Genomic DNA, 24,202 nt, shown 5'->3' on the forward strand with positions numbered 1-24,202 from the left:
AGGAACGCGCGGTGCCAATATTAATATTCTCGCTGACAGTCAAGCAGCTCTAAAATCGCTGGATAGCTTCTCATTCCAATCAAGGTTGGTTTGGGAATGATTTAAAATTCTCAACACCTTAGCATCAAGAAATTTTGTTGTGAACACTTCCTTCATAGGTCCTGAACCTTTCTGCGGGATAAATAACAGCTTCAAAAGTGCCTTTCTGCGTGAGCAGGAACAACGAGGCCCAATCGATTACTGGAGAGCGCAATCGGGCATGCGGCAATCGAAAAGACTCATAGATCCAGAACGGATAAAGTCAGAAGCAATCTTTAACCTAAGCAGAAAGGACATAAAACTTTACAGTGAACTACTAACCGGGCACTGTGAACTTAATTATCACATGAAAAAGATAGGTGCGATAGAAAACGATTCCTGTAGACTCTGCAAAGAGGCACGAGAAACAGTAGAACACGTTCTATGCGACTGCCCAGCAGTGGCACGACGCAGACTAAATTACCTGGGAAATGGGGCTATAAATCCAAACCTCCTGGTAGAAATGAAGCCTACAGCAGTTTTAGGATTTATTAACAGCCTAAAACTGTTTGAGTAAGCTACATGGCTGCACAATGGATCTATTCAGGTCGCAGTGCACAAACAGCCAATAAAATAAATCAACTGAGTGGACTTTATCAGTGTGGCTTTAGACCTGGAAAGTCTACCATCGACCAAATATTTACAATACGTCAAATCTTTGAAAATACCCATGAAAGGAGAATCGACACACACCATTTTTTCGTCGATTTCAAAGCTGCATTCGACAGTACGAAAAGGAGTTATCTATATGACGCGATGTCTGAATTTGGTATCCCCACAAAAATGATACGGCTTTGCAAGATGACGTTGCTCAACACCAGCAGCGCCGTCAGAATTGGGAAGGACCTCTCCGAGCCGTTTGATACCAAACGAGGTGTCAGACAGGGTGACTCGCTGTCGTGCGACTTCTTTAACCTGATGTTGGAGAGCATCGTACGAGCCACAGAACTTAATCGCTCAGGCACAATATTTTATAAGAGCGTACAATTGTTGGCATATGCCGATGATATTGACATTATCGGCCTTAAGAACCGCGCTGTTAGTTCTGCCTTCTCCAAACTGGATAAAGAGGCAAAGTGAATGGGTCTGGTGGTGAACGAGTACAAAACGAAGTACCTCCTGTCTTCAAACAAACAGTCGGCGCACTCGCGTATCGGCACCCACGTCACTGTAGACAGTTATAATTTCGAGGTTGTAAAAGACTTCATATATTTTGGGAACCAGCATTAACACCGATAACAATGTCAGCCTTGCAATCCAACGTAGAATCTCTCTTGCCAACAAGTGCTACTTTGGACTAAGTAGGCAACTGAGCAGTAAAGTCCTCTCTCGACGAACGAAACTAATATAACACTCTACAAGGCTCTAATCATGCCCGTCCTAACGTATGGCGCAGAAGCTTGGACGATGACAACATCCGATGAAGCGACGCTTGGAGTGTTTGAGAGAAAGATTCTGCGTAAGATATCTGGACCTTTGCACGTTGGCAACGGCGAATATCGCAGGCGATGGAACGATGAGCTGTATGAGCTTTACGATAACATAGACATAGCGCAGCGAATAAAGCTCCAGCGGCTAAGTTGGCTGGGTCATGTTGTCCGAATGGATACAAACGTTCCGGCTTTGAAAGTATTCGATGCGGTACCAGTTGGTGGTAGCAGAGGAAAAGGAAGGCCTCCTCTGTGGTGGAAAGACCGGGTGGAGGACTTGGCTTCACTTGGTGTGTCCAATTGGCGCCGGTTAGCGAAACGACTGGCGCGCTTTGTTAAACTCAGCCAAAATCGCGTAAGCGGTTATCGCGCCAATTAAGAAGAAGAAGAATCAATAATAATAATAAAACATAAGTTTAATGTTTTCAAAAATATTTATTTTTAATTTTTAAATTGACAGTTATTGGATTTAAAACATTAGCTCCATATACTGCTAAACTTTGCCATTTTTGCTTGCGGATATGTTTTCCAACTTTTGCTGAGCTGCATTCAATTCCTATTTCAGATTGGGCGGCAAAAGCATTTTATATAATATTTTTTATTTTTTATTTTTACATTTAAAAGTAGAATATTAACACACAGACAGACATCGTTTGAAAGTGAATGTCATTTAAAAGCCTTTTGTTTAGTTTGGAATCAAGTGCCCTTTGCAATCAAACTCAAACTAAAGACATGCATACAAATACATTTAATATATTTTTAGTATATAAGTAGGTAAATATGTACAAAAATTGCTGGTACACTTAGAATGAGTATTCGTTTGCAACTAAAAATAATAATGCAATTAGTCGTACATACACATAAACATACATAAATACGATACACATACTACCATAAATATCTAACTACTGTTTAACTCCAACTATGTAATAATCACTTATCGATAAAAAATCATAAAAATAAAGTAGAAAAAATGAAAACAAACGCCAGCGCAACTGGCTTGTCAGTCCTCCTCCTCTTCTCCTCTACTACTCGCCTCGCTTCAACCCAATCTCGTATCTAGCGCTGGAGGCGGTGGCTGTGCTTTTGACTGCGGCGTTGGCGTTGGATCGGTTAAATCGGTAACTGTTGTCTTAATTGACTCGTCAACGGATGCGATCCGCGACGCGGCAGTCGAATGTGGCGTTGCAGCGTCGGCCGTAGCTGTGGGCGTGGTTGCAGTGTTGACCATGCTGGAAGAGATTGCATTTGGAGCCGTTGATATTGCTGTCGTTGTTGTAGCGCTTGCACTGACTATTGTAGTGGTGTTGCTGGACGCTTGCGACAATACTTCAGTCAACGTTGTTGGCGTTGTAGTTGTATTCGTAGTGTTTGCCATTGCATTATCCGCACTGGATACGCTTGGTTGGAATAATTGAAAGAGGCTCGAATGCTTGACGATGGGCGGGAGGATGAGTTGACTGACAGCGCGCAACCGACTGAACGTGTCGTGCCCACAACTGTGTATTGTATGTGGCTGCCGCTCTGTCGCATGACAATTTAATTTTTGCTCGTTATTATTATTCTTACTGCTTTTATTATTACTACTATTATAATTATTATTATTTTTATTGTGTGACTTACTATGATGGTTATGGGTTTTCAACGCAGTTTTGCCATTGCTGGCGCTGCTGTTGGAATGTGTGTTTGTTGGCGCGCATTCTGTTTGCGTGCTCTTCGCCACCTCTGTGGTGGTGGGCGTCGACGATGACTCGCTGGTGCAGGAAAATGACCGACTATTTTTATTTACGCTCACCATCTTATTGCTGCTGGTGGAACCAGCCGCCTTATTGAAGTTCATGGACATACGTTGAGCTTTTTTGAATTTACGCTTCCGGCGTGGCGAGAGCGGGCTAGTGTCCTTTTCAACGACATAAGCGCCCGAATTACTGAGCCCCGATAAACTGGAAGTAGATCGCGAGCAGGAACCTATGCCAGTGACGCTTGTCTCGCCAATGCTATTAACTATTCGACCAGCTGTGTTGCAGATATGCCCTAGCTCAGCAGCATCTAGTTGGGATAGCCGCCGTAGCTGCGTTGTTGTCAGCAATTTACCCTTGGCTGGTGGCGTGTGACCAGCGCTTTGCTTTTGTATATCATAATCGCTATATGAAGAGTCGGTGAGTGTGCACTGATTGCCTAACACGCCAACATTGCCTTGATAGTCTGTGTCATCCGAGCGTAATTTTTGCCGTAACGGGCAAGCGATAACTTCACTTGTTTGAGCGTTCATCAAGTGGCCATTTGGTCGCACGTTCTCCACACTATTGTTGCCGCTGCTATTTTGTATGCTTGGCAGGAAGACTTCATCCAATTCGGATTCGTCGGGATTAGTGTAGTAGTTGCTATTGTTGTAGGAGTAGACAGGTATGCTGACATGATCCAGTGAAGAGCCGCGCCGCTGTTGCTGTGACGCGGGGGTGGGCGGTGTATTCGAGCTTCTTTCTATGGGAAATTCGTAATTGACATCCTCTAATTCGGCGCCACTGGAAGCCTCCATTATGTTCCACATATCGCGTCCAATATCGGTGGGCACGGAGGCTACAGCGGCCACCGTGTGGTGTATGTTGTTCAGACAGGGCGTTATAACACCGCATTTAGGCGCTAATTGTGAGCTCTTCAGTGACTGTTGTTGTTGACGCAGCCAAATGGGCGAATCTAAGGAAAAATTGCAAATAATAAATTGCTCTAGTAATGGCGAAGTATTCTTCACTTTTTTTACAGTTACCTACCAATATAAATACGTGGCTGCAGTGTATGCCTCATGCTAGCATCGATGGATTGTAGCCGATGCTGACTGGCCAGCGAGAAGCGATGCATTGGATCCACTGGTGGTTCGATTTCAATGCCCATTATCTTCAGTAATAAATTCTTTAACGCCAATCTGAAATCCTTCAAGTGATATGCATACAACACCGGGTTGCCGGCGGAGTTCAGGTGTGAGAGTATAATGCAGAAAAGTGTCAATTTGCCGGGCACTTGACAGTCGGGGCAGAATGCTTTGATGCAATTGATGGTGTAGAGCGGAAACCAGCAGATCATGAAGAATAGCACAATAATGGAGAGATTCTGTGTAGCTTTCACATCACGCTTGCGTGAAGCACCTAAAACGCGCAGCATTGTGCCGCCATGACAAGGGCGCCCGTGCGCAATTTGAACTTGCGTGTTGGAGTTACGACGACTACTATCGCTCATCGGATTCATTGTGACTATTTGGCGTACCTGTAAAAGAGTAACCCAAAAAACTGTTAAGTAACTAATATATTTGTTTTTTCTTTTTCGAAAGATTGTTCGTTCAAAGTCGTGTTTATTGAAATAACTGTACTTTTATTTGATATTATAATTTCATTCAGTACCCACCTGTTTGACGATGACGCGATATATGTGCGTATAGAAGGCCAACATTAGCAACGCGGGTGTAATTATGGTCGCAAAGTACAGAAATACCAAATAATTGTAGTCCATTACTTTGACAAAATGGCAGCTCATATCCGCTTCATTTTCTGGCTTTACGTGCCAGCCAAACAGTGGCAGGAAGCCCACAATTGTGCCAGCGACCCAACACATCGATATAATGACTGCAAAGAAAGTGAAAAGTGAAGAAAAACAATTACTCCATGAATAATGAGAAATAAAAAAACAAAAAAATGGTGAATATCACAAAATAACGGAAGAAATAATGAACGAAAGACCTCCTCAAGGAAATCAACAACGTCATGGATGAAGCCGTAGATGAGGTAAATAAGTAAAAACTAAATTATTTCTTCAGACGAGGGCAATTAGATAAGTGTGGTAAAACGCACACACATCAGATCACTGTTGAACGAATCGAATTATTTCTATTCCTATTGCGGCCGCCGTAGCCGAATGGGTTGGTGCGTGACTACCATTCGGAACGTAGGTTCGAATCTCGGTGAAAGAACAAAATCATTTTTTCCAATAGTGGTCGCCCCTCAGTAGGCAATGGCAAACCTCCGAGTGTAATTCTGCCATGAAAAAGCTCCTTATAAAAAAATATGTGTCGTTCGGAGTCGGCTTGAAACTGTAGGTCTCTCCAGTTGAGGAACGACATCAAGACGCACACCACAAATAGGAGGAGGAGCTCGGCCAAACACCCAAAAAGGGTGCATGCGCCAATTATATACCTATACTGGGTTGCCCATATTCGACGGACCCATGTGTTTTTTTTTAAATCAAAGAAAAACACAATTTTTTTGATGTTGACGATAATAATCATTTTATTTGGTTCAAGTAGATTTGTTGACATCACTTTCTGAATATGATATCTCTCAAATGCCGCCTTGAGCCTGTACGGGGTATTGTGCCCGTTTTGCAGCATTTTCCATAGTTTTAGCTAACATTTCGGTTGGAATAGCGGCTATTTCCTCACGGATGTTATTCTTGAGCTCTTCTATGGTCTTTGGCTTATTAATATAAACCTTTGATTTTACATATCCCCACAAAAAGAAGTCAGGTGGCGTTAAATCGGGCGAACGCGGTGGCCAGTCAAAATCGCCATTTTTCGACATCAAACGACGAGGAAACAATTTCTTCAAAAAATCGATTGTGGTGCGAGCTGTGTGTGGTGGAGCGCCGTCTTGTTGAAACCAGAATTGCCATACGCTTTCGACGAATAATTGGTATCACAAAAGTGGTTATCATATCGCAATAACGCTCCTGATTGACGGTAACAGCTTGACCATCTTCATTTTCGAAGAAAAACGGCCCAATAATCGTTTTCGCACTAACGCCGCACCAAACAGTGACTTTTTCGTCGTAAAGAGGTACCTCTTGAATTTCGTGAGGGTTTTCAGTGGCGTAAATACGGCAATTTTGCTTGTTTACCGTCCCATTCATTAAGAAGTGAGCCTCATCGGACATGATGATTTTGTTCTTCTTCTTTTGACTTCTTTTGTTGAATGTAACAATGAACAATTTGGGAGCACTCGCGTGGCGTGTACTGTTCCATGGTAAAAATCGGCTTGGACTGACGCTTCCAACGCGGTATGTCATTAAGCGATCTGACGTCTCTGTCAAAAGATACAGGGTTGCCAGATGGGTCCGGCGAATATGGGCAACCCTGTATATAGGTATATTGAGCGTTAGATAAACTCGAGGTGGAAAAACATCCCTGACTCTGGATCTCGTCCCTGCTTGGCTTTAAAGAAGTTAATGCAGTGGCAGCAGGCGCTAAAGTCACTAGATTTGTGCACAGGGAGACGCCGCTGGGGGGTATCTTTTCGCGTTTCCTTTAGCTAGTTGCTATTGACGCAGTTCTGACAATGTTAAATAAATGTGGTGTTAAGGTAGTAGCATGTCAATGACTTGATCCTAATGGTATCTTAACCGTTTCCTTCAGTCTGAGATTTTGAAAAGTCACTGGCTGTGCTCAGTCGCTGGGCTGCTTGCTGCGGATTCAGAGTCAACTCTTATCTTAACCGTCAACTCTGGTATCTTATCTTATCTTAACTCTAGTATCTTAACCGTATCCCTAAGTCATGGCTGAGATTTTGGAAAAGTTACTAGCTGTACCCAATCCCTTGGCGGCCAGTTGCCGCTTCGGACTAAACTCTGATAGAACGGAGCTGGTGTTATTTACCAGAAAATATAAACCTCCACACTTTAGAATTCCCAGCCTAAATAGTAATGTTCTATCGTTTTCATCGAAAGTTAGGTATCTTCGAGTGATGTTTGACTTCCAACTCTATTGGAACCTTCACTTTGAAAATCAAGTAAAGAGGGCCAGTATAGCGTTCGATTCCAGCAAATCTATGTTCGGAAAAACATGGGGATCTAAGCCACTGGGGACAGCCGTTCTTTGGAGGTACAACGTAGTGGTTCTGTCAATTTTAACGTATGGATGCCTAGTTTGGTCAAAAGCTCTTCTGATGGGCTATAAGGTCATCGGTATACCCCTGACTGTTGTTAAAGGAGAATTACTCAACTTATTTCTCAGGATAGCGCAGAAGATATGGAGTTATATTTATTCATGTGTTATTTCGAAAACCCTTTGGCCACAGTACATTAGACGCAAGATTCAGAAAGTGCTGGGGCTCCAAGCTATTCAATTTCCAAACACGTAGCTGTGGTCATTGGACGATCGGCACACATGTAGAAAAGTTACTATTTAATCCCGGTTGGGACTTTTCAAAGAAGGAGACTGTTGAGCACTTTCTCTGTAAATGTTCGGGCTTGACAGGTGGATGTTGAAGAATCCATAAATCCCATTACTGGTACTTTCCTGGATACCTGTATTTCACTTCGCTGCGCTATGTCTATACCAAAGTAAGATTTATACAACTAATCGCCTCGTCTTCCGCAGTATTAGCCAACGTCCGTTAAAAACTGTGGGATGTTCGTAATTTCAGCTCCAGTCTATCTCTAATTCTAGTTATGGTTAACAGCAGAATGCCTGAGTTAACTTAAAGCAAAACCACTTGACTTATCTCAAAGGTTTTTTAGTTAAAAATAACTAAATCTGGTATTAGGAAAAGATAGTCAAGGTATGAACGGTAATCCACAGGGATTGCTTCTGATGGATCGAATAACCATCTGCGAGCCTTGGCCAGACGGAATTAAACTGACCCATTTCTTAAACGGATGGTGACTTGGACTGAGAAATGGGTCACATACGACAAAATTGTGTGTAAACGATAGTGGTCAAGTAGCTCAATGAAGTATACAAACGGTGGTCACACCAGGACTAATGGCTAGGAAGGTTCTACTGTGTATTTGATAGGACTTGAGTTGCTTTCGTATAGCCAAACAGAAGATTCAGATCTCTACTGCCAACAACTGGACCGTTTGAGGCTAGCGTTTGACCTGAAACGGCCAGCATTGGCCAGCAGAAGAGGTGTTGTGTTCCATCAGGTCAACGCAAGGCTACGAACGTCTGTAACGACTCGTTAAAACCTTCGAAAACTTGGTTGAGACATTTTAATGCATCCACCATATAATTCGGACCTGGTCCCAAGCGATTACCACCTTTTTTCTCATTGCAAAACTTTCTGAGTGATAATAAATTTTTTATTCAGAGGAGATTATGAAAATCGATTATTAGAGTTTTTCGCCAAGATTTCTATGATTGACGTAATATTGAGCTACCCTTTTTAAATTGCAACACATTATAAAACAAAACGGTGAATATTTTACCAAAATCGGACAATCTGAAATATCTTAACCCTCCGATGGGCACCCAGATGCGGCCAGACTGGTTTTTTCGGATTTGGCTCTGAGTTTAACATATTTTTATTAATATAATATATATAGTAGTTAACGAGTTGAGCTTCCAGGTAGCTTTCTAAAATTTAATTTTCTATTGATTTAGGGATATAACTTTTTAAGAAGGATCCTCGAACACGACGAAAAAAGGCCAGATCAGGATGCTCAACAGAAAAAGGCGTTCAACAGAGGTTTCAGTAAAGTTTTGAATTTTACTCAAAAATATTGGCTTTCTTTTTCCCCAAACGATATTTTTTCCCTTGTTCACACCTCTCCGGAGCATAGGGCCTCGACAAGACTCAGTCTTGCCTTGGTTTCGTTAATCTGTTTTTGATTTCTGACAGGGTAGGTGATTAGGCTGCCGCCCCAAACGATGTAAACTAGGATAATGAGTACTTTTTCTGATTTTTAGCATTTTACTGAGCTTAAAAGAAACCAGCTATTAAATTGCATAAATCAAGTTTAACCGCAAAATTATTATTTTTTTTCATTAGTTATGCATTTATCAAACTACCCTCGTAGTAAATCTATAAACTAGCCATAAATGATGTTCTGTACGCTAATTGGCCAGCAGATCACGTGAGCCAATGCACAAATACAGCATTACAGCCGCGACCCTTAAGCGACTCAGGGACTACTGGGCGACTATTACGTAAAAAGCAACTTAAACTGGCATCTACGTTCTATGTATACACCCAACAAGTGTCAGTTTCTTACGCATAGCTAATAAATACGCGCGCGTACTTCCTGCAAAAGGCATAGAAGGCAGCATTCGACCGAGCCCCCTAAATTATATGGTAGCAAAACGTCTTACACACACACACTCGTGCATGCGTACTAGTACTAGTATATAAAAGCATTGCTTGCGTAGACGAGCCCACTATCGCCTGTCCATTTGATCCACATAAATTTCCATCTACTTATTATATCTCCCTGTCTCTGTATTGTGGCTTCGCAATGCTATTTAATGGCTGCCACAGTTGCATAAATTAAGTAAATGCGCGCGTTCACCACTTCAATACGAACTCATACGGACAATCATCTGCCGCATGGGCTTGTAAAAGTGTTCGTGCGCTATGAAAAGATTATTGAGCTTGTGTTAATTGAAATAACTATTTTTAGTTCACTTGATTCATTCAATGGGCCGTAGCAGTCGAACTGGTGCCAGTCACTTCAGATCGCATGTGTAAGTAGTCGGCGAATTTACATGCAACGCATTCGACCCCAACGTTGCCTGAGAGCAATTTCACATGTATTTATATAGGCTTAACAGCAGTGTTGTTGCTGTTTCTGTTTTTTATGAAACGTAATGATAGTAGCAGTTATATATGTAGTTATGATCAAATAATAACACTTAGCAAATGAATTTTTAAAGACTGTAGTGTTGCTTAGCATACAATTTTTTCAGAATTCAGCAAGAACATTTTTTTCCAATAATTATAGCAAAAGCGAAAAATATGTAAATGGAATAGTTTTAGCAAATGTTGAATTAAATATTCATTGAGGGTAATAGTAGGCGCCTTCGATACGCCACTTCTCTGCTCGCTATCTGTGGGCTCTGCTCACTTGACGGTTTTGCATGTGAATGCAGCAATAGAGTTATCGAGTGCGATTGGCTGCTAGCGACCTCTGTAATTGCTCTACCCTATGGAAGAAGAGAATATCAATCCTGGGCAAACCACTGTTCGAGAGTCTCGAACAACTGTCTTGTTTAGATATATATCTTGAAGTGAGACTTTTAGCTATTAGTGCATAGATGTCGCTAGGAGTATTTTTAAACCTTCCCAAATGTCTTGTTTTTTTTCCATCTGTCAACAATATTCAGTTCATTGTTTGTTACGTTTCATACAACAATGCATTTTTGTCGCTCGTAAAAATTTCGAATTTCGTGTCTTCAACCTACGATTTGCGGACATCGCAAAACCACTTGTGAAATGCTGCCCTCCCTGTTCAAAAGGAAGTCTTTTTTGCATCGAATCGTTACGGGTGATGAAAAGTTGGTGTATTTCTTCAATCCCAAGCGTAAACGATCGTTTGGTCCGCCCGGCCACAAGCCAAAAACAACGGTGAAACAGTTGACGGTGCACGCTACCAACGACAATTGGCCGATTTGAACAGTGCTATACACCGAAAAAGCCCAGAATATGCCGATCGGCGTCACAAAGTAATTTTTGTTGATGACAATGCACCGCCACATCGAACAAGAGCGTCCCGGGACTTGGTGGATTATCTGATTATCATTTGTTTGCATTGAAGAGGCCCAAAAATGACACGATGATTGGTTTGCGGTCAAAGACGCCAATTTTTATGGCGCGGCATCCACAAATTGCCTGAGAGATGGGAAAAATCCATCGCTAGGGATATTATTTTGAAGATTAAATTTGTAACCATTTTCTGTTAATAAACGTTTGAAAATAAAAAAAGTCTCATTTCATAGGTATACACTTGGATATGGTCATGCTGTAAATAACATTAAACAAGTTGGTGCGGAAGCGCTAGTTGGATTCCGATTGAATCCTCACTTCAACCAACCAACCAACAAACCAGGCTTTTTTTTATTTTTTTTTTTTTTTAGCAGGTTTAAATCAAAATGTCAGAAACATCATCAAAGGCGCCGTCGCACCAGTGGTATGTGGGGCATGCTCCCACTAACACTATAACATTCCTCCTCCTCGGCTGATTTCCACCCTGGGACTGCTGTAAACATTTCATCAAGGTGGAGCCGCGTTTATGTCTATTGACACAACCAGGTTCCTGGGTCCAGGTCCTTCTCTTGTGGACGTATGGAGATCTTACGTCAGCGATGGTATCCACTCCCCCCACTGTTTTCATACGTGGTTCTGGAGGAAATGGAACATCGGAAAATTTGCGATAGCGCAGTTTTTACGAACTATCGTCTTGTCTTCTGTCTGATATTATTGTGAGTGATTCACTCAAGTGTCTGTGTTTGTCGTCATTCTGTCCGGAAATAGTTCATCTCCATTTCGCAATTGCAACTGTAGTTGCTGTTGCTGGGTCTTGCGCTCCCATTCCATGAATTGGAGTCGTATCATAATTTTTCCAGCAAACGCTCGAACCGCTACCCATTTAGCACTGGATGAGCACATGTCCTGTACGATGTCATTAGGACTAGCTGAGTGTCCCAAAACCCTTTCAAGTATTGCACGTTCTCGTGCGAAGCGATCACAATGAAAAGCCACGTGTTCCGTGCTTTCGATTGCATTAGGACAGCTTGGGCAGAGTGGGTTTTCTCCCAGCTGAAAACAGTGGAGATATTCCATAAAGCAGCCATGACCGGTGAGTATCTGCGTAAGGTAATAATCAGTTTCACCATGCTTTCTTTTTACCCACTGCTCGAGATGTGGCATTAACTTGTACGTCCAGCGCCCTTTAAGTGACTCTTCCCATCTTCTTTGCCACTCATACATAGATCGCTCTCGTTCGACGGCTTTTTCTGTTGCCGTTGGTTTAGCTCCTTGCTCGCTATAGAGGCGGCGAAGCTCTCTTGCGTGAATATCAACTGGCAATTTCCCGGCTACAACACAGGCTTAAGCTTCATAAAACTGGTATAACTCACTATTTTCACAAACAAATGTAATTTTTGGCAGCTCTTTTCCGGTGTTACCAAGATATATTTTTTGTACCTGTTGCTTCACCTATAAAGAAGCCTCCTGTTTCTAGCAAATTTTACACAATTTTTTCCTAAATTTGTTAATACCAGCTTGACCAAGATTTTCGGTATATATTCAGAAAAATCAAAATAAAAATTCTTCAAAGTACTCCTCATCAACTGCAATGCACTTATTCCTGCAATTAATCCAGCATTTTCTAAAACTATATATTCGGTATAGCCATCAGTGTCGTTTTCGATTTTTTCATTACTTCGTTTCGTCTGTTAAAACGCGTTCCCCGTAGCGGTTTATTGGCTCGACCACTCGAGCAAAAAAAAATTACAGGGAGCCATATCAAGTGAACCCGATGGCTGTTGGATGTGATGTTATTGGTTTCGTTCTTGGTCAAACATTCACGAATAATGATGGCGCTATGCGACGGTGCGCTATCTTGTTGCAAAATCCTCGGGTTGTTTTCCTACAAATCTTTTCTTTTTTGGCGAATTGCTTCACGTAAACGTCTTCTAACGCACAAATAATAGTCGTTATTAACTGTCGGAGATTCTAGCGAAAATTCGTGGTGTACAATAACTTTGTAATCCATAAAAGCCGTGAGCATCGCTTTCCTTTTTGATTGAAAATGGTGTATTTCTTTTGGTCTTGGTTCATACGGAGCTCTTCACTCAATCGCCTGATGACAGGATTGCATCTACCTTCATAAACGCATGTCTCGTCTCTAGCAATGATGCGTTTGACGAGATTCAGTATTGGAAATCATTTTCTTGGCGCTATTAACGCGGCCCCTTTTTTACGTGAAATTCAGGTCCTTTGGGAGAAACATTGCAGCTCATTAACTATAATATCTTGAAGAAATCCTTAAGCAATGTTGAAGTCCTCTGCCAGCTCTTTGATGGTTAATTTTCGGTCACTGATCAACTTTTCTTTCACTTATTCACACATTACTTAGGAAAATATGTAATATACAATATTTTTTTATGGTTTTCTTTCAATCTTTGGTTTTATTTGACTTCCGCGGTGTGTTCAAAAAGTATCACGAATTTTGTGTTTTTTCAAAAATTATTTATTTATTCCTTAATATGTAAGTAAAAGTAATCCCCATGAGTTATTATGCACTTGTGCTAACGTTTTTTCCCATCTTCGAAGCTCTTCAAAAAATCATTTTTTTTTTATCTTGCTCAGCTCCTCCTTCGATTCCATCTCTCGGCAATCGCAGCGTAGCGTTGTCCTTTCATGGGCCTCTTCAGTTTTGGGAACAAGAAAAATTCACAGGGGGCCAGATCTGGGAAATAGGGTGGCTGTGGCATCATTAGTGTGTTGTTTTTCGCCAAAAAGTCGCGCACAAGCAACGATGTGTGAGCAGGGGCAGGGGCGTTATCGTGATGCAAGAGCCAATTTTTGTTTTTCCACAAATCCGGGCGTTTCTAGCGGATTGCTTCGCGCAAATTGCACATATCTTGCAAGTAATATTCCTTATTGACCGTTTTACCCTGTGGCAAAAACTCATGATGCACAACGCCCCTGCAAACGAAGAAAACGGTAAGCAAAACTTTTACATTCGACCGAACTTTGCGCGCTTTTTTCGGTCTTGATTCGTGCGGCAGCTTCAATTGAGATGATTGAGCTTTGGTTTCCACGTGATAACCATAAACCCACGATTCGGCACCTGCTATGATCCTCTAGAGCAAATTTGGGTCGTCGCGGACAGAGTCCAACATCTCATTAGCAATGTTCATGCGATTCTGCTTTTGGTCGAAATTAAGCAGTTTTGGTACGAATTTTGCGGCGACCCGTCTCATGCCCAAATCATTGAAAAAAATCGAATGGCACGAGCCAGTCGATATGTTTAGGTCCTTAGCAACTTCTCTAATAGTGGTTCGAAGATTGACCAATACCATTTTCTTCACTTCATCGATTTTTTCGTCTGTTGTTGAAGTGCTCGGGCGTCCGGCACGTCGGCACGCTTTTCGTCGTTCACATCTTCTCGGCCTTCTGAGAACATTTTGTACCACCGATAAACGTTGCTTTGGTCCAAAGTAGTTTCTCCGTCAACATTCTCAGTCAACATTCGGAATGCATCTGCGCACTTAATTTCGTTTTTCACACAAAATTTGATACAGGTTCTTTGATCCATCTTTGTGAATAGGTAAAAATCGAAAACGAGCCGAAGCACGTGCAAGCAAAGCAGCAGAATTAATCAATTTTTGAGCATGATAGCCGAAAATAATGCTTTTGAGCTCTATTCGAGCTTTTTCAATTGGATTAATTACCGGGCTTTGGGTTGGTATATCTAGTACTTTACTGTAATAAAAAGAAGCTATATTCTGACCACATGGTTTGTGTTTTGGATCATTGATCTGGTGGAATTTAAACTGAGGTTCGTTGTCAACAGTCAAGCTTCTCCACTCCATGACTGAAAGTTTGCCATATTTCACTGTCGGTATAATATTCCGTCTTTCCAGTGCTTTTAATGGCTTCCTCACCCCCTATTGGGTCCATCGTTGTAGTATAGTATGGTTTTAGTCTCTTCGTAAAATTTTACGTTCTAGCGAAAGATATCTGATTTTCAATATGCTGTGCAGAGGGCAAAGACTTCTTTCGAGTAACTCGTGAAGTAAGGTGTGATCAGATTGGAGGTACATTTTCCAGATCACGTGTGACTACTGTGAAACTAAATACGTAGTTTTTTCAGTATTCATTCTTCACACTTCGTCATGGAAAATCTTACGCCCCAACAACGTTTACAAATCGTACAATTGTATTACGAAAATTGACGCTCTGTGAAAAGTCTTCATCGCACGCTCAGGCCAACTTATGGCGTTCAGCGACGAGGCCCATTTTTGACTTAATGGCTACATAATAAGCGGAATTCTCCGTATTTGGGCTGAAGAGCAACCTGAAACCCTACAATAACAGCCATTACATCCATTGAAAACAACCGTTTGGTACGGCCTATGGGCTGGAGGATTCATCGGCACATATTTTTTCCAAGGCGAGGCTGGCTCTAATATAACAGTGAATGGCAAGCGCTATCGCACCATGATAAACGACTTTTTGACTCGCTCGACACTAACCACCTTTTCACAAGCCCTCTAAAACGGACTCATCTAACACCCCTCTCACTCTGGACCTAACCCGTCGAAACAGCATGTTTCCTGCGCCTACCTTTAGATGAGCTAGACGAATATGACCGGCGATATGCCCTACACTGGCGGGACTTCTATTACTGTTAACAAACAAACAAAACTTTTTCATACCGAAAATTAAAGCCCGTAATCTTCACAACTAAAGTTATTCACGAAATACCTACCTAAGTCCTCCAGCGAGTCATTCAAATTTGGTGTTTACGGATGCCTGAATTAGGGTGCAGTTTCGGCCAATATTTGAAAGAAATGAATGATTCTACACAAAACAAAAATAAATAAATAAAAAAAAATAAAGATTGCCAAATGAATTTGAATTTTCGTCGTTTTATTTGAATTTAAAATCCGATACCTCTAAACTGATCGCCTTTTATAATTATACTTTTACAAAACTTGGTGGACTTTTCTATGAAAAATTGCACACCCACACTCATCTCTAAGTTCACTAGCAAGATTTCTTGTCGAAATCTGCGGGTTTGCGGCTACTTAACAAAAGCCATTCGGCTCGGCGAGATATTTTCCGTAGTCCTTCACTTGCAGATTTTGGTTCCAGCCTATTTTTATTTTTATGTTGTAAATAGTTTGTGGGGTTAAGTAAAAGATTTTTGATAACTGTTGTACACTTTTTCCTATTGAATAAATATTATAAAATAGGCAAGGCTGATAGAATACAAGGTTGCGTCTGCCGAATTCGCTGTGTTGTCAGGGGCTCCATGAAAACACAAACAAAAAGAAGGGGAATTAATTCTTTGTGAAGAGGAAATTACACGCACCCACATACACTTTCTTGCCACGTCGTCTTCCACATAAAAGCGCAAACAAACTGCATTTTGAGGTTTTATATTAATTTGTGCGCTCACACTTTAACACGCGGCACTTCATTTTCCTTAGTTTATTTAGTTTAAATTTCACAAATCACAATATTACTAAGCCATTCACTGAATTTTTTCGAGCACGTAATTTCTCTTTCTTCTGTTTGTTCGGTTCATTTGTTTTATATTGGAAAGGAGCCTGACGTCAGACTTGTGAAAATCGCGAAAAACAAAGTACCTATTTTGGAAAGCGCCACCTCCAGTATTCAATTCGCCTTGCGCCTTACTTTGTATAGCAATTTTTTTCTGCATGAATTCTAAATCTATTGGCCTCTGGAGACGATACAGCATGCTTGACTGAGCTTTGTGTGTGTTAGTGCAGTCGGGTGTCGTCGTGTCACACATACTTGTTGTCGGCTTTTGAATGATGAAAATCAAAAATTTTAGATATTAGCGTCAATCAGCCGACACCAAGGTGGAATTAATAAGGTGACAGCATTCTCCCAGCTGAATTTTTCGCCGTAGGTATGGCTTACGTCAAAATGTTATGCTTTGTTTGTATGTATTGGTATGTTTACATTCGTATGTTTACATTTGCTTGCTGATTTTGACATGATGCTTGCACCAAACGCAACAACAAATACATGTAGGGTTTTACTTATATGTGTTTGCTGTCACCTGTAATAAATTCGCCTTGGCCGACACGCACACATATAAAGTTCTTGTCAACAATGATTGACCGTCTCCAGAGGCCATATTGACCTTTCAATTGTTGTCACACTCAACTCTGTCATTCACTATTTGTTTTCGCGATGAAGACGTTGAAATTTTCTAAAGACAAATGATATGCGTCACGTTTATTGTCACGTCACGTTATTGTTGTTGTACATGCACTATATTTAGGGTGCTGGTATTGCAGTGCTACAACAGGAAGAAAGACGCGTGCGTTTTGTGTCAAAATATATAAAAGCGTAGTCGTATGGGACAAGAAAAGCGTGATAAATGAATATTTTCGCGCGCGAACTCACGCAAACATACGTAAAAATATCTACTTTAATTCAATTAAGTAAACAAATGATTCTCATTTGTGTGGGAATGGCGAGAGTTGGGTGTTCGCATGGTGGCCGCGACATTAGCTAGGGAACTAATCGTTGTAATTGTTGCTCGAAATTTGTTGTTAATTAACTAAATGGATGTTGTGCTGAAAATAAACTTGCTGAATGAATGAGTGAATCCTTTTAGGACATTGGACACCCGAAATATGTTTCTTTTGGTGATAAGGTAAAATACAATAGTTCTTTTCATATTTTTACGCGCTGTAATATAAAGTTTGGGCATAGCTACTTTTACGTAATTAAAAGCTTACCTTTCATTTCATTCATGCAAAAACACTTGCAATTTCAAAAGGTCACAGGGAGTGTGAAGTATTGTACATATCTAAGGGAAGGATGTGTTTAGATTAGTAGATCTTTCTAAGAAGGTACCTAGCCTCTCCAATGAGACATTTTGCAAGTTTCCTGGCAGTGATCTGCCAAAACACTTGTGAGGACGCTGATAGTTGATCTGTTGAATCGAAACAAACATTTTGTCTTTTAAAGATTCAGTTTTGGCCAGAGCGATTTGGAGATTATGCAGTTAGTAGTCAGAGACCGCCTTTTATTGGTTTCTGCTCAAGTTAGTCGCAGTATACAGTTCGTTTAGTGGAATACTTATGTCCTCTACCACTCGCTGAAGGTCAAGTTCAGAGCATTTCCTTGCACACTCATCCACTCTTTCATTTCCTTCCCCTCCAGAGTAGCCGCGGAGCCAGAAAAGTGTAGTGTTGTGATGTCGTGAGAGCGAAGTCAGGCGATCTGGGGGGCCAGACGATGTCGCCTCTTTTTGACACTACACGTCCCGGAAATATTCGTTGCAGAAATTCAATTGTTGCATTCGCTGTGTGGCATGGCGCACTGTCTTGTTGAAACCAGTAACCGTCTAAACCTTTGTTACGCTTTTGCGGGCAGACATAATGAGCCAACATCCATTGATATCGGTTTCCATCGACCGTTTCGTTTTCTCGGCCCAATGAGGGTTTTGGCACAAATGCCGACCCAAATAGTTACTTTCCGGTCTTGCAATGGCGTTTCATGGATCTCGTGTTGATTCTCTGTTCCCCAAAATGCGGCTATTTTGTTTATTCACGCTGCCACAGAGGTTAAAATGAGCCTCGTCAGTCATTAAAATTTGCTTCCAAAAATTGGGTTCAGTGTCAACCATTCGAGCGAATGTTTGGCCGTATTCCAAGGGACGTGAATGGTCTGTCGGCAATATTCTTTGTGTTAATTGCACTTTATACGGAAACAAATTTAAATCATCCTTTAAAATGTGCCGCATTGTGTTTTCACTGACGCCAAAATGCTGAGCGGGACGAGGATACGACACTGGTAGCTCCTGGGCAACGATCTCCCTCACTGCTTCAACAAGTTAATTGGAACGTCTTGGTCGTTGACTGTCCCGTGCTCAAAAAAATTCGACACCAAACGACGAATAGTATTGTCAGACGGTGCCTGTTTGCCGCGATACTTTTTGCGATATGCGCGTTGAGTTAGAACAATAGAACGACTATTTTCGATGAATAGTGTCACTATTTTCGGTGTAAAGCGATCCATGCCTAAAATTGTACTGAATTGACGTATCGAAAACATGTATGTTGAAGTCGATCGGTTGGTAAATGGCAAAGTTATTCAGCGCACCCGGTATCTTCTAGTTAATAGAATTAGTGCGGTCTTGGCTGGGTTAACCATTCGACCTTTTGAGATCGCCCACTTATAGTTTCCTTAACACTGATTGCATGATCCCGCTGATAGTCGCGAGAAACTTCCCATCAGGATGACTACATCGTCCGCATAAGCAATTGTCTTGATTCTTTTCTGGTTCATGGTAATATGCAATTCATTTAAGTCTAGGTTACACGGTAACTGTAAGACTCCTGTGGGGTTCCTCTGGCAACTGTTCTTTTCTAGACTTTATGATAAGTCTCAAAATATAAATATATAATATGAAATACCCGGTAGAAGCTCTGATTTACCCACATTCAGATGGACCTTGCGACCTTACAACATAGAATGTAAAAGCCTTCGCCATGTAGCCCACCTTTCGGAGAGCAGGCCGCCAGTAGGCAAGAGAACTACTATACTCGTCTTGCACTGAGAAACTCCCTAATTGGTTCCTCAGCAGACATGCCAGCTCCTCAGGCATGCAGTTGCTTATCATACATATTACATGGTTATCTAGCCTTCACCTTCATCATTCATCAGATACAAATTTTAGTAATTGCATTAGAAAAATTTAGCTGGAAACAAATTTAAATAAAATTTGTGTTATCAACACTCACCAATTGCCGTGCGCGTCCGTACATTTCGCGAGTAGGCCATTGGGTAGAGTATGGCCCAATAACGATCCACCGATACGGCTACCAAGCAGAAAATCGAAATTGTGCACAACACCACCAACAAAGAGACAGTGAAGAGACAGGTATACAAATCTCTTGGCAATCCTACCGAAGCCAATATTGCAAATGGCACACCCAAAGAGCCAACGAGTAAGTCTGCTATAGCCAACGAAACAATATAATAATTTGTACGTCGTCGCAGTTTGCGTTCACGTCGGAAAACAACAATCACCATCAAATTACCGACAACAGCGAAAATGGCAACCAATATCTCGAAAACCATATACGGAACGTTCAGGTCATCGGACATCTCATTGCTGTCGGCAGGTGTGCTCTTCGTCGAGAGCGTTATGGGCAAGGTGAAGAGAGTTGAGTCATTGGCACGGTACTGGAAATCGGTGAACGAGAAGAAACGAAACTCGGACATTTTTGGCGTAAAGATTTCGAGTAAATATGAAAGACGAATGTAGAAGTTGTGTGTAGAATGCCGTCAGATATTGGAATGTGCTGTGCTGTCGGTTGTATTTGACAATTATTTTTGTGGTAGTTAAAATCTTTATTTTTGTTCGTGACTTTTTTTTGGTTCAGTTGTTAGTTGTTTTTGTTATTGACTCTTTTATTTAGTGACTAATTTCTGTTGATATCCTTATTTTTTCTTATGGCTGCGTTTGCCCTTTTGGTCACCTGGCGACGCTAGTTTTGTAGCTTTCAGCAATTATTCGTTTCACTGAAGTGAACGGAAGCGCGTGGGTTTCGCAATTAATTTCTACAAGAATTTCGGTTGGCACGATACTGCGGCATGTTCAGCACCGCTGAGTTGTTGTTTACGTATGTTGAAAGGATACTCTATCAAAAGTCGTTGATGCACACACATACACGCACACCCGCTTTTAATAGTCACTCTTTCTTCCACTCAAGTGATATAAAATCTGTTTTAATGATGCTCGTTAGTACACTTTTCGCGCACTCTTTTACTTTTACTTTTACTTTCACCTACACTTTTTCCTTTTCTTTGTTTTTTTGGTTTTCTTCACTTGGACCTGTGCACTTTTTCATGTATTATCGCGGTGTCATGTTTTTCACAGCTCGTAAAATGTGAACTGCACTGTCTTAGTGTTGTTGATGCGATTTTTACTATATTTGTTTTGGCAGAATTTTTTGTTGTTGGCTTAACACTGACAAATAAGTCGTTGCAGCGAGGTGTCTGTAAGTGTTTTGCGCATACACTTTTTTCTTTCCTTGTTGAGAGTTTTCCCAATTTCATTTGATCACATTTCAACATTCGCAAGGAAAGCGCAATCTTCGCGTTGACACTGGTAGACTTTTTTTTATTTCTGAGTTTTATTGACATTAGTTGATTGCACGCGCACATTGAAGCCATATTGCATGTGAACTTTTTCGGAAATTTATGGCTCACAAGCTCGTTGTGAAGTGATCTGGAAGTGGAAAAGAAATCAGATTAGAAATTTTGTTTTCCTACGAGAATAAATTCATTTGAAAAACAATGAAAACATTTACAACATACAGTTCAAAATTGTGTCTTTGTATCAGATACTTAAAATAAGCAAAAAAAAAAAAAATACAAAAAATGTCTCCTTGATACGCTGCTTATTGAAACAGCTAAAGTGCTAACCTTGATTTCTTTTTTGACATTTATCGTCAGCCAGTTTTCTAATCAAGTAGTTACTGTCTTTTTCCGAAAATAAAACACTGTCTTACTTTCTTTTTGGGTACAAAAAACGCGCCAGGGCTTATTTTCAGGAAGGGCAAAAATAAAAGTAGTTAAAAGGTGGTTAAATTTCAAGGGCCGATGTTGAATGTAAACCACACCTAAACATCAAGCTTTTTCTTCATTTTATTTGACATTCTTTAACTTCAGACTAATTCAATTTCAACCATGGAAAGATACATGAGCAAAGCGTTAAAGTTGTTCAGGCTTATTATGAAAACGGGCGTTCAAATCAAAATGCATATCGCTCACTTCATCTTCAGTGAGGACGCACATTTTCCCCTCAGTGGATTCGTCAATAAGCAGAATTGCCGCATTTGAGACGAATGATAATCCAAGAGTGATTGCCGAAAAACCAATGCACCCACAAATAGTGACTATTTGGTGCGGTTTATGAGCCGGCGGCAGCATTAGGCCGTATTTTTTCCAAAATGAGGCCGGTCAGGCAGTTAGCGTGAATAGTGTTCGCTAGCGTGAATAGTGTTCGCTATCGTGAGATGATAACGAACTTTTTATGGCCCGAATTGGAAGATATGGATGTGGACGATATGTGGTTTCAACAGGACGGTACCACTTGTCACACAGCTAACGAAACAATGGCTCCTTTGCGCGAAAAATTTGATGACCGAATAATCTCACGTCGCGGCGATGTCAATTGGCCGCCAAGATCATGTGATTTGACACCGTTCGACTTCTTTCTTTGGAGTTATTTGAAAGCAAAGGTGTACGTCGATAAGCCAGCAACAATTCAAGAGTTAAAAAATGAGATAATTCGGCATATTAACGGCATAGAACCTCAATTATGGCTCAGCGTCATTGAAAATTTGGACCATCGGATGGAGGGGTGCCGTCGAGGCCACGGTGTTCAGTTGACCGATATTTTGTTCTATACGTAATTGAGCCATACCAATATTATCATAATAAAGAGAAATGACAATCATTTCCTAAAAAAATGTATTTTATTCACAATCAACATCGGCCCTTAAAACTTAACCACCCTTTATATTTATATACGTATCTTTATTTAATATCCATTTACACAGTATACAGAAATTTAAATTTATTCAATTACAGTCATGTCAACTTCTTCTGGAACATCGTCTGAATTATATTCTGATTTTCTTCCAAATCCATTTCTTGTTGAATCATTGTTCCGAATCTCTCATGTCTTACGATATAGCTATCGTTAAATGAATACTTCTTGTCCAAGTAGCCTATTCGTAGTGCATTGGAAACATCATTATCAGTTTTTTTTTCCAATTGTTTTTTTACCCAAAGCACAACTTCTTGTAAGCCTGGTTTCACAAAATTACCTCGATGATTTCTCACTATTAGGTTTTCAATATATTCATTGATTTCTATCCGCAAATGATCCTTGAATGGCTTATTTATTGCAATGTCAAGTGTCTGGAGGTAACCAGTCATTTCTGCTGGAATCATTATTTGATCAGTCTTCCTCCCAGCAAGGTTTGCATGTCTTTAGCGCGGTGAGTACTGGCTGAATCCCAAACTAGTAAACCTCTATTCTGACCCATCAACAGTGGTGGCAGCATAAAATCAACACACTTTCTTCTAACTGCTTGGGTTCACCAGGCTTTTTCACTTTCAATGATATGAATTCCTGAAACACGTCGAATCTGCTCTTTTTAACTTTAGTGGCGATACTTTCTTGCCATCTAGACGAATCGCCAAAATACAGGCATGAAAATTTTCAAAGCGTGTCTAAATAGCTGGAAACCTGTTAGAGTCATATTCATACCAAAGGTAGGCAGAAGGGGACATAAATCAGCGAAAAACTTTAGGCCAATTAGTCTATCGTCCTTCCTTTTAAAAACATTTGAACGGCGTTTAAGACATACACATTAAAAGCTCGCTGGAGAGCGCGAGTATATTAATTGCACAACATGCTTACCTCAAAGGCAAATCGGTGGATACAGCGCTTCACGAGGTAATCCGAACAATAGAAGTGTCTCTAGAAAGCAAATAGTACACAATGACAGCATTTCTTAACATAGAAGGCGCATTTAATAACGTTAGCACTGATGCTATCCAACGGGCGTTAATAGACTTGTGGGTGGAAAATTGTATTAGCAATTGGATCATTTCTATGCTAGAAACCAGGATAATTAGAGCTTATTTGGGTAATATCAACATAACAAAAAGAGTCCACAAGGCACTCCACAGGGGGAGTATTATCTCTACTCCTCTGGTTATGTGTTATTAGTAAAATCTTAATAAAATTTAATGGAGGTGGGATAAAAGTGGTGGCGTACGCTGATGATGTGGTGTTAATGGCATCAGGACTGTGTCCCAATACGATCAGTGGGATCATCCAAAGGGCGTTAGGCGAGCTTAACTCTTGGGCTAAAGGCTGTGGCCTAAATTTAAACGCGCGTAAAACAAAACTCATGCTATTTACGACTAGATATAAGGTACCAACTTTTACTCTACCAAACATTAACGGACAAACCTTCTCACTTTCACCCAGTGCAAAGGACTTAGGGGTAATTCTGGACTCCAAATTAAACGTCGAAGAACGGGTAAGGAAAGCTGAAATTGCTTTTATATGCCTGTAAACGTATGCTTGGAAGAAGATAGGCTCTTACATGCACGGCCTTTTAACTTTACTTAATCGAACTCAAAGTACAAGATATATTTGTTATTATTACAGTCAACCGAGCATTTGCT

At 40.9% G+C, this 24,202-nt stretch overlaps 1 protein-coding gene across 2 annotated transcripts; it reads right to left on the minus strand.

Annotated features, from left to right (window-relative positions):
• Positions 1-1,952: 1,952 nt before the first annotated feature.
• On the minus strand, positions 1,953-23,470 carry LOC128857431 (uncharacterized). 2 transcript variants are annotated; one of them, XM_054093189.1, is made up of 6 exons: positions 23,427-23,470; positions 19,729-21,221; positions 4,908-5,125; positions 4,280-4,769; positions 3,132-4,205; positions 1,953-3,032 (listed from the first exon to the last, which is right to left on the minus strand). In XM_054093189.1, exons 2-6 carry the CDS (start codon positions 20,210-20,212, stop codon positions 2,551-2,553), a joined length of 2,748 nt encoding a protein of 915 aa, XP_053949164.1. In that variant the 5' UTR covers positions 20,213-21,221; positions 23,427-23,470; the 3' UTR covers positions 1,953-2,550. The 2 variants fall into 2 exon arrangements, with proteins under 2 accessions (XP_053949164.1, XP_053949163.1); XM_054093188.1 differs by having other exon boundaries at positions 1,953-4,205; positions 23,427-23,469.
• Positions 23,471-24,202: the final 732 nt, after the last annotated feature.

The sequence above is a fragment of the Anastrepha ludens genome, chromosome 3 (genome assembly GCF_028408465.1).
Source record: "Anastrepha ludens isolate Willacy chromosome 3, idAnaLude1.1, whole genome shotgun sequence".
In the NCBI taxonomy this organism is placed as follows: domain Eukaryota; kingdom Metazoa; phylum Arthropoda; class Insecta; order Diptera; family Tephritidae; genus Anastrepha; species Anastrepha ludens.

Bases quoted from the DNA above. Each gene is read 5' to 3' on its own strand.
- LOC128857431 (XM_054093188.1), bottom strand. From the start codon at position 20,212: ATGTCCGAGTTTCGTTTCTTCTCGTTCACCGATTTCCAGTACCGTGCC. The intron at 5,126-19,728 runs GTGAGTGTTGAT...CTTTCTTTGCAG, and splicing joins ACGGACGCGCACGGCAATTG to TCATTATATCGATGTGTTGG. The intron at 4,206-4,279 runs GTAGGTAACTGT...ATTTTTCCTTAG, and splicing joins GCAGCCACGTATTTATATTG to ATTCGCCCATTTGGCTGCGT.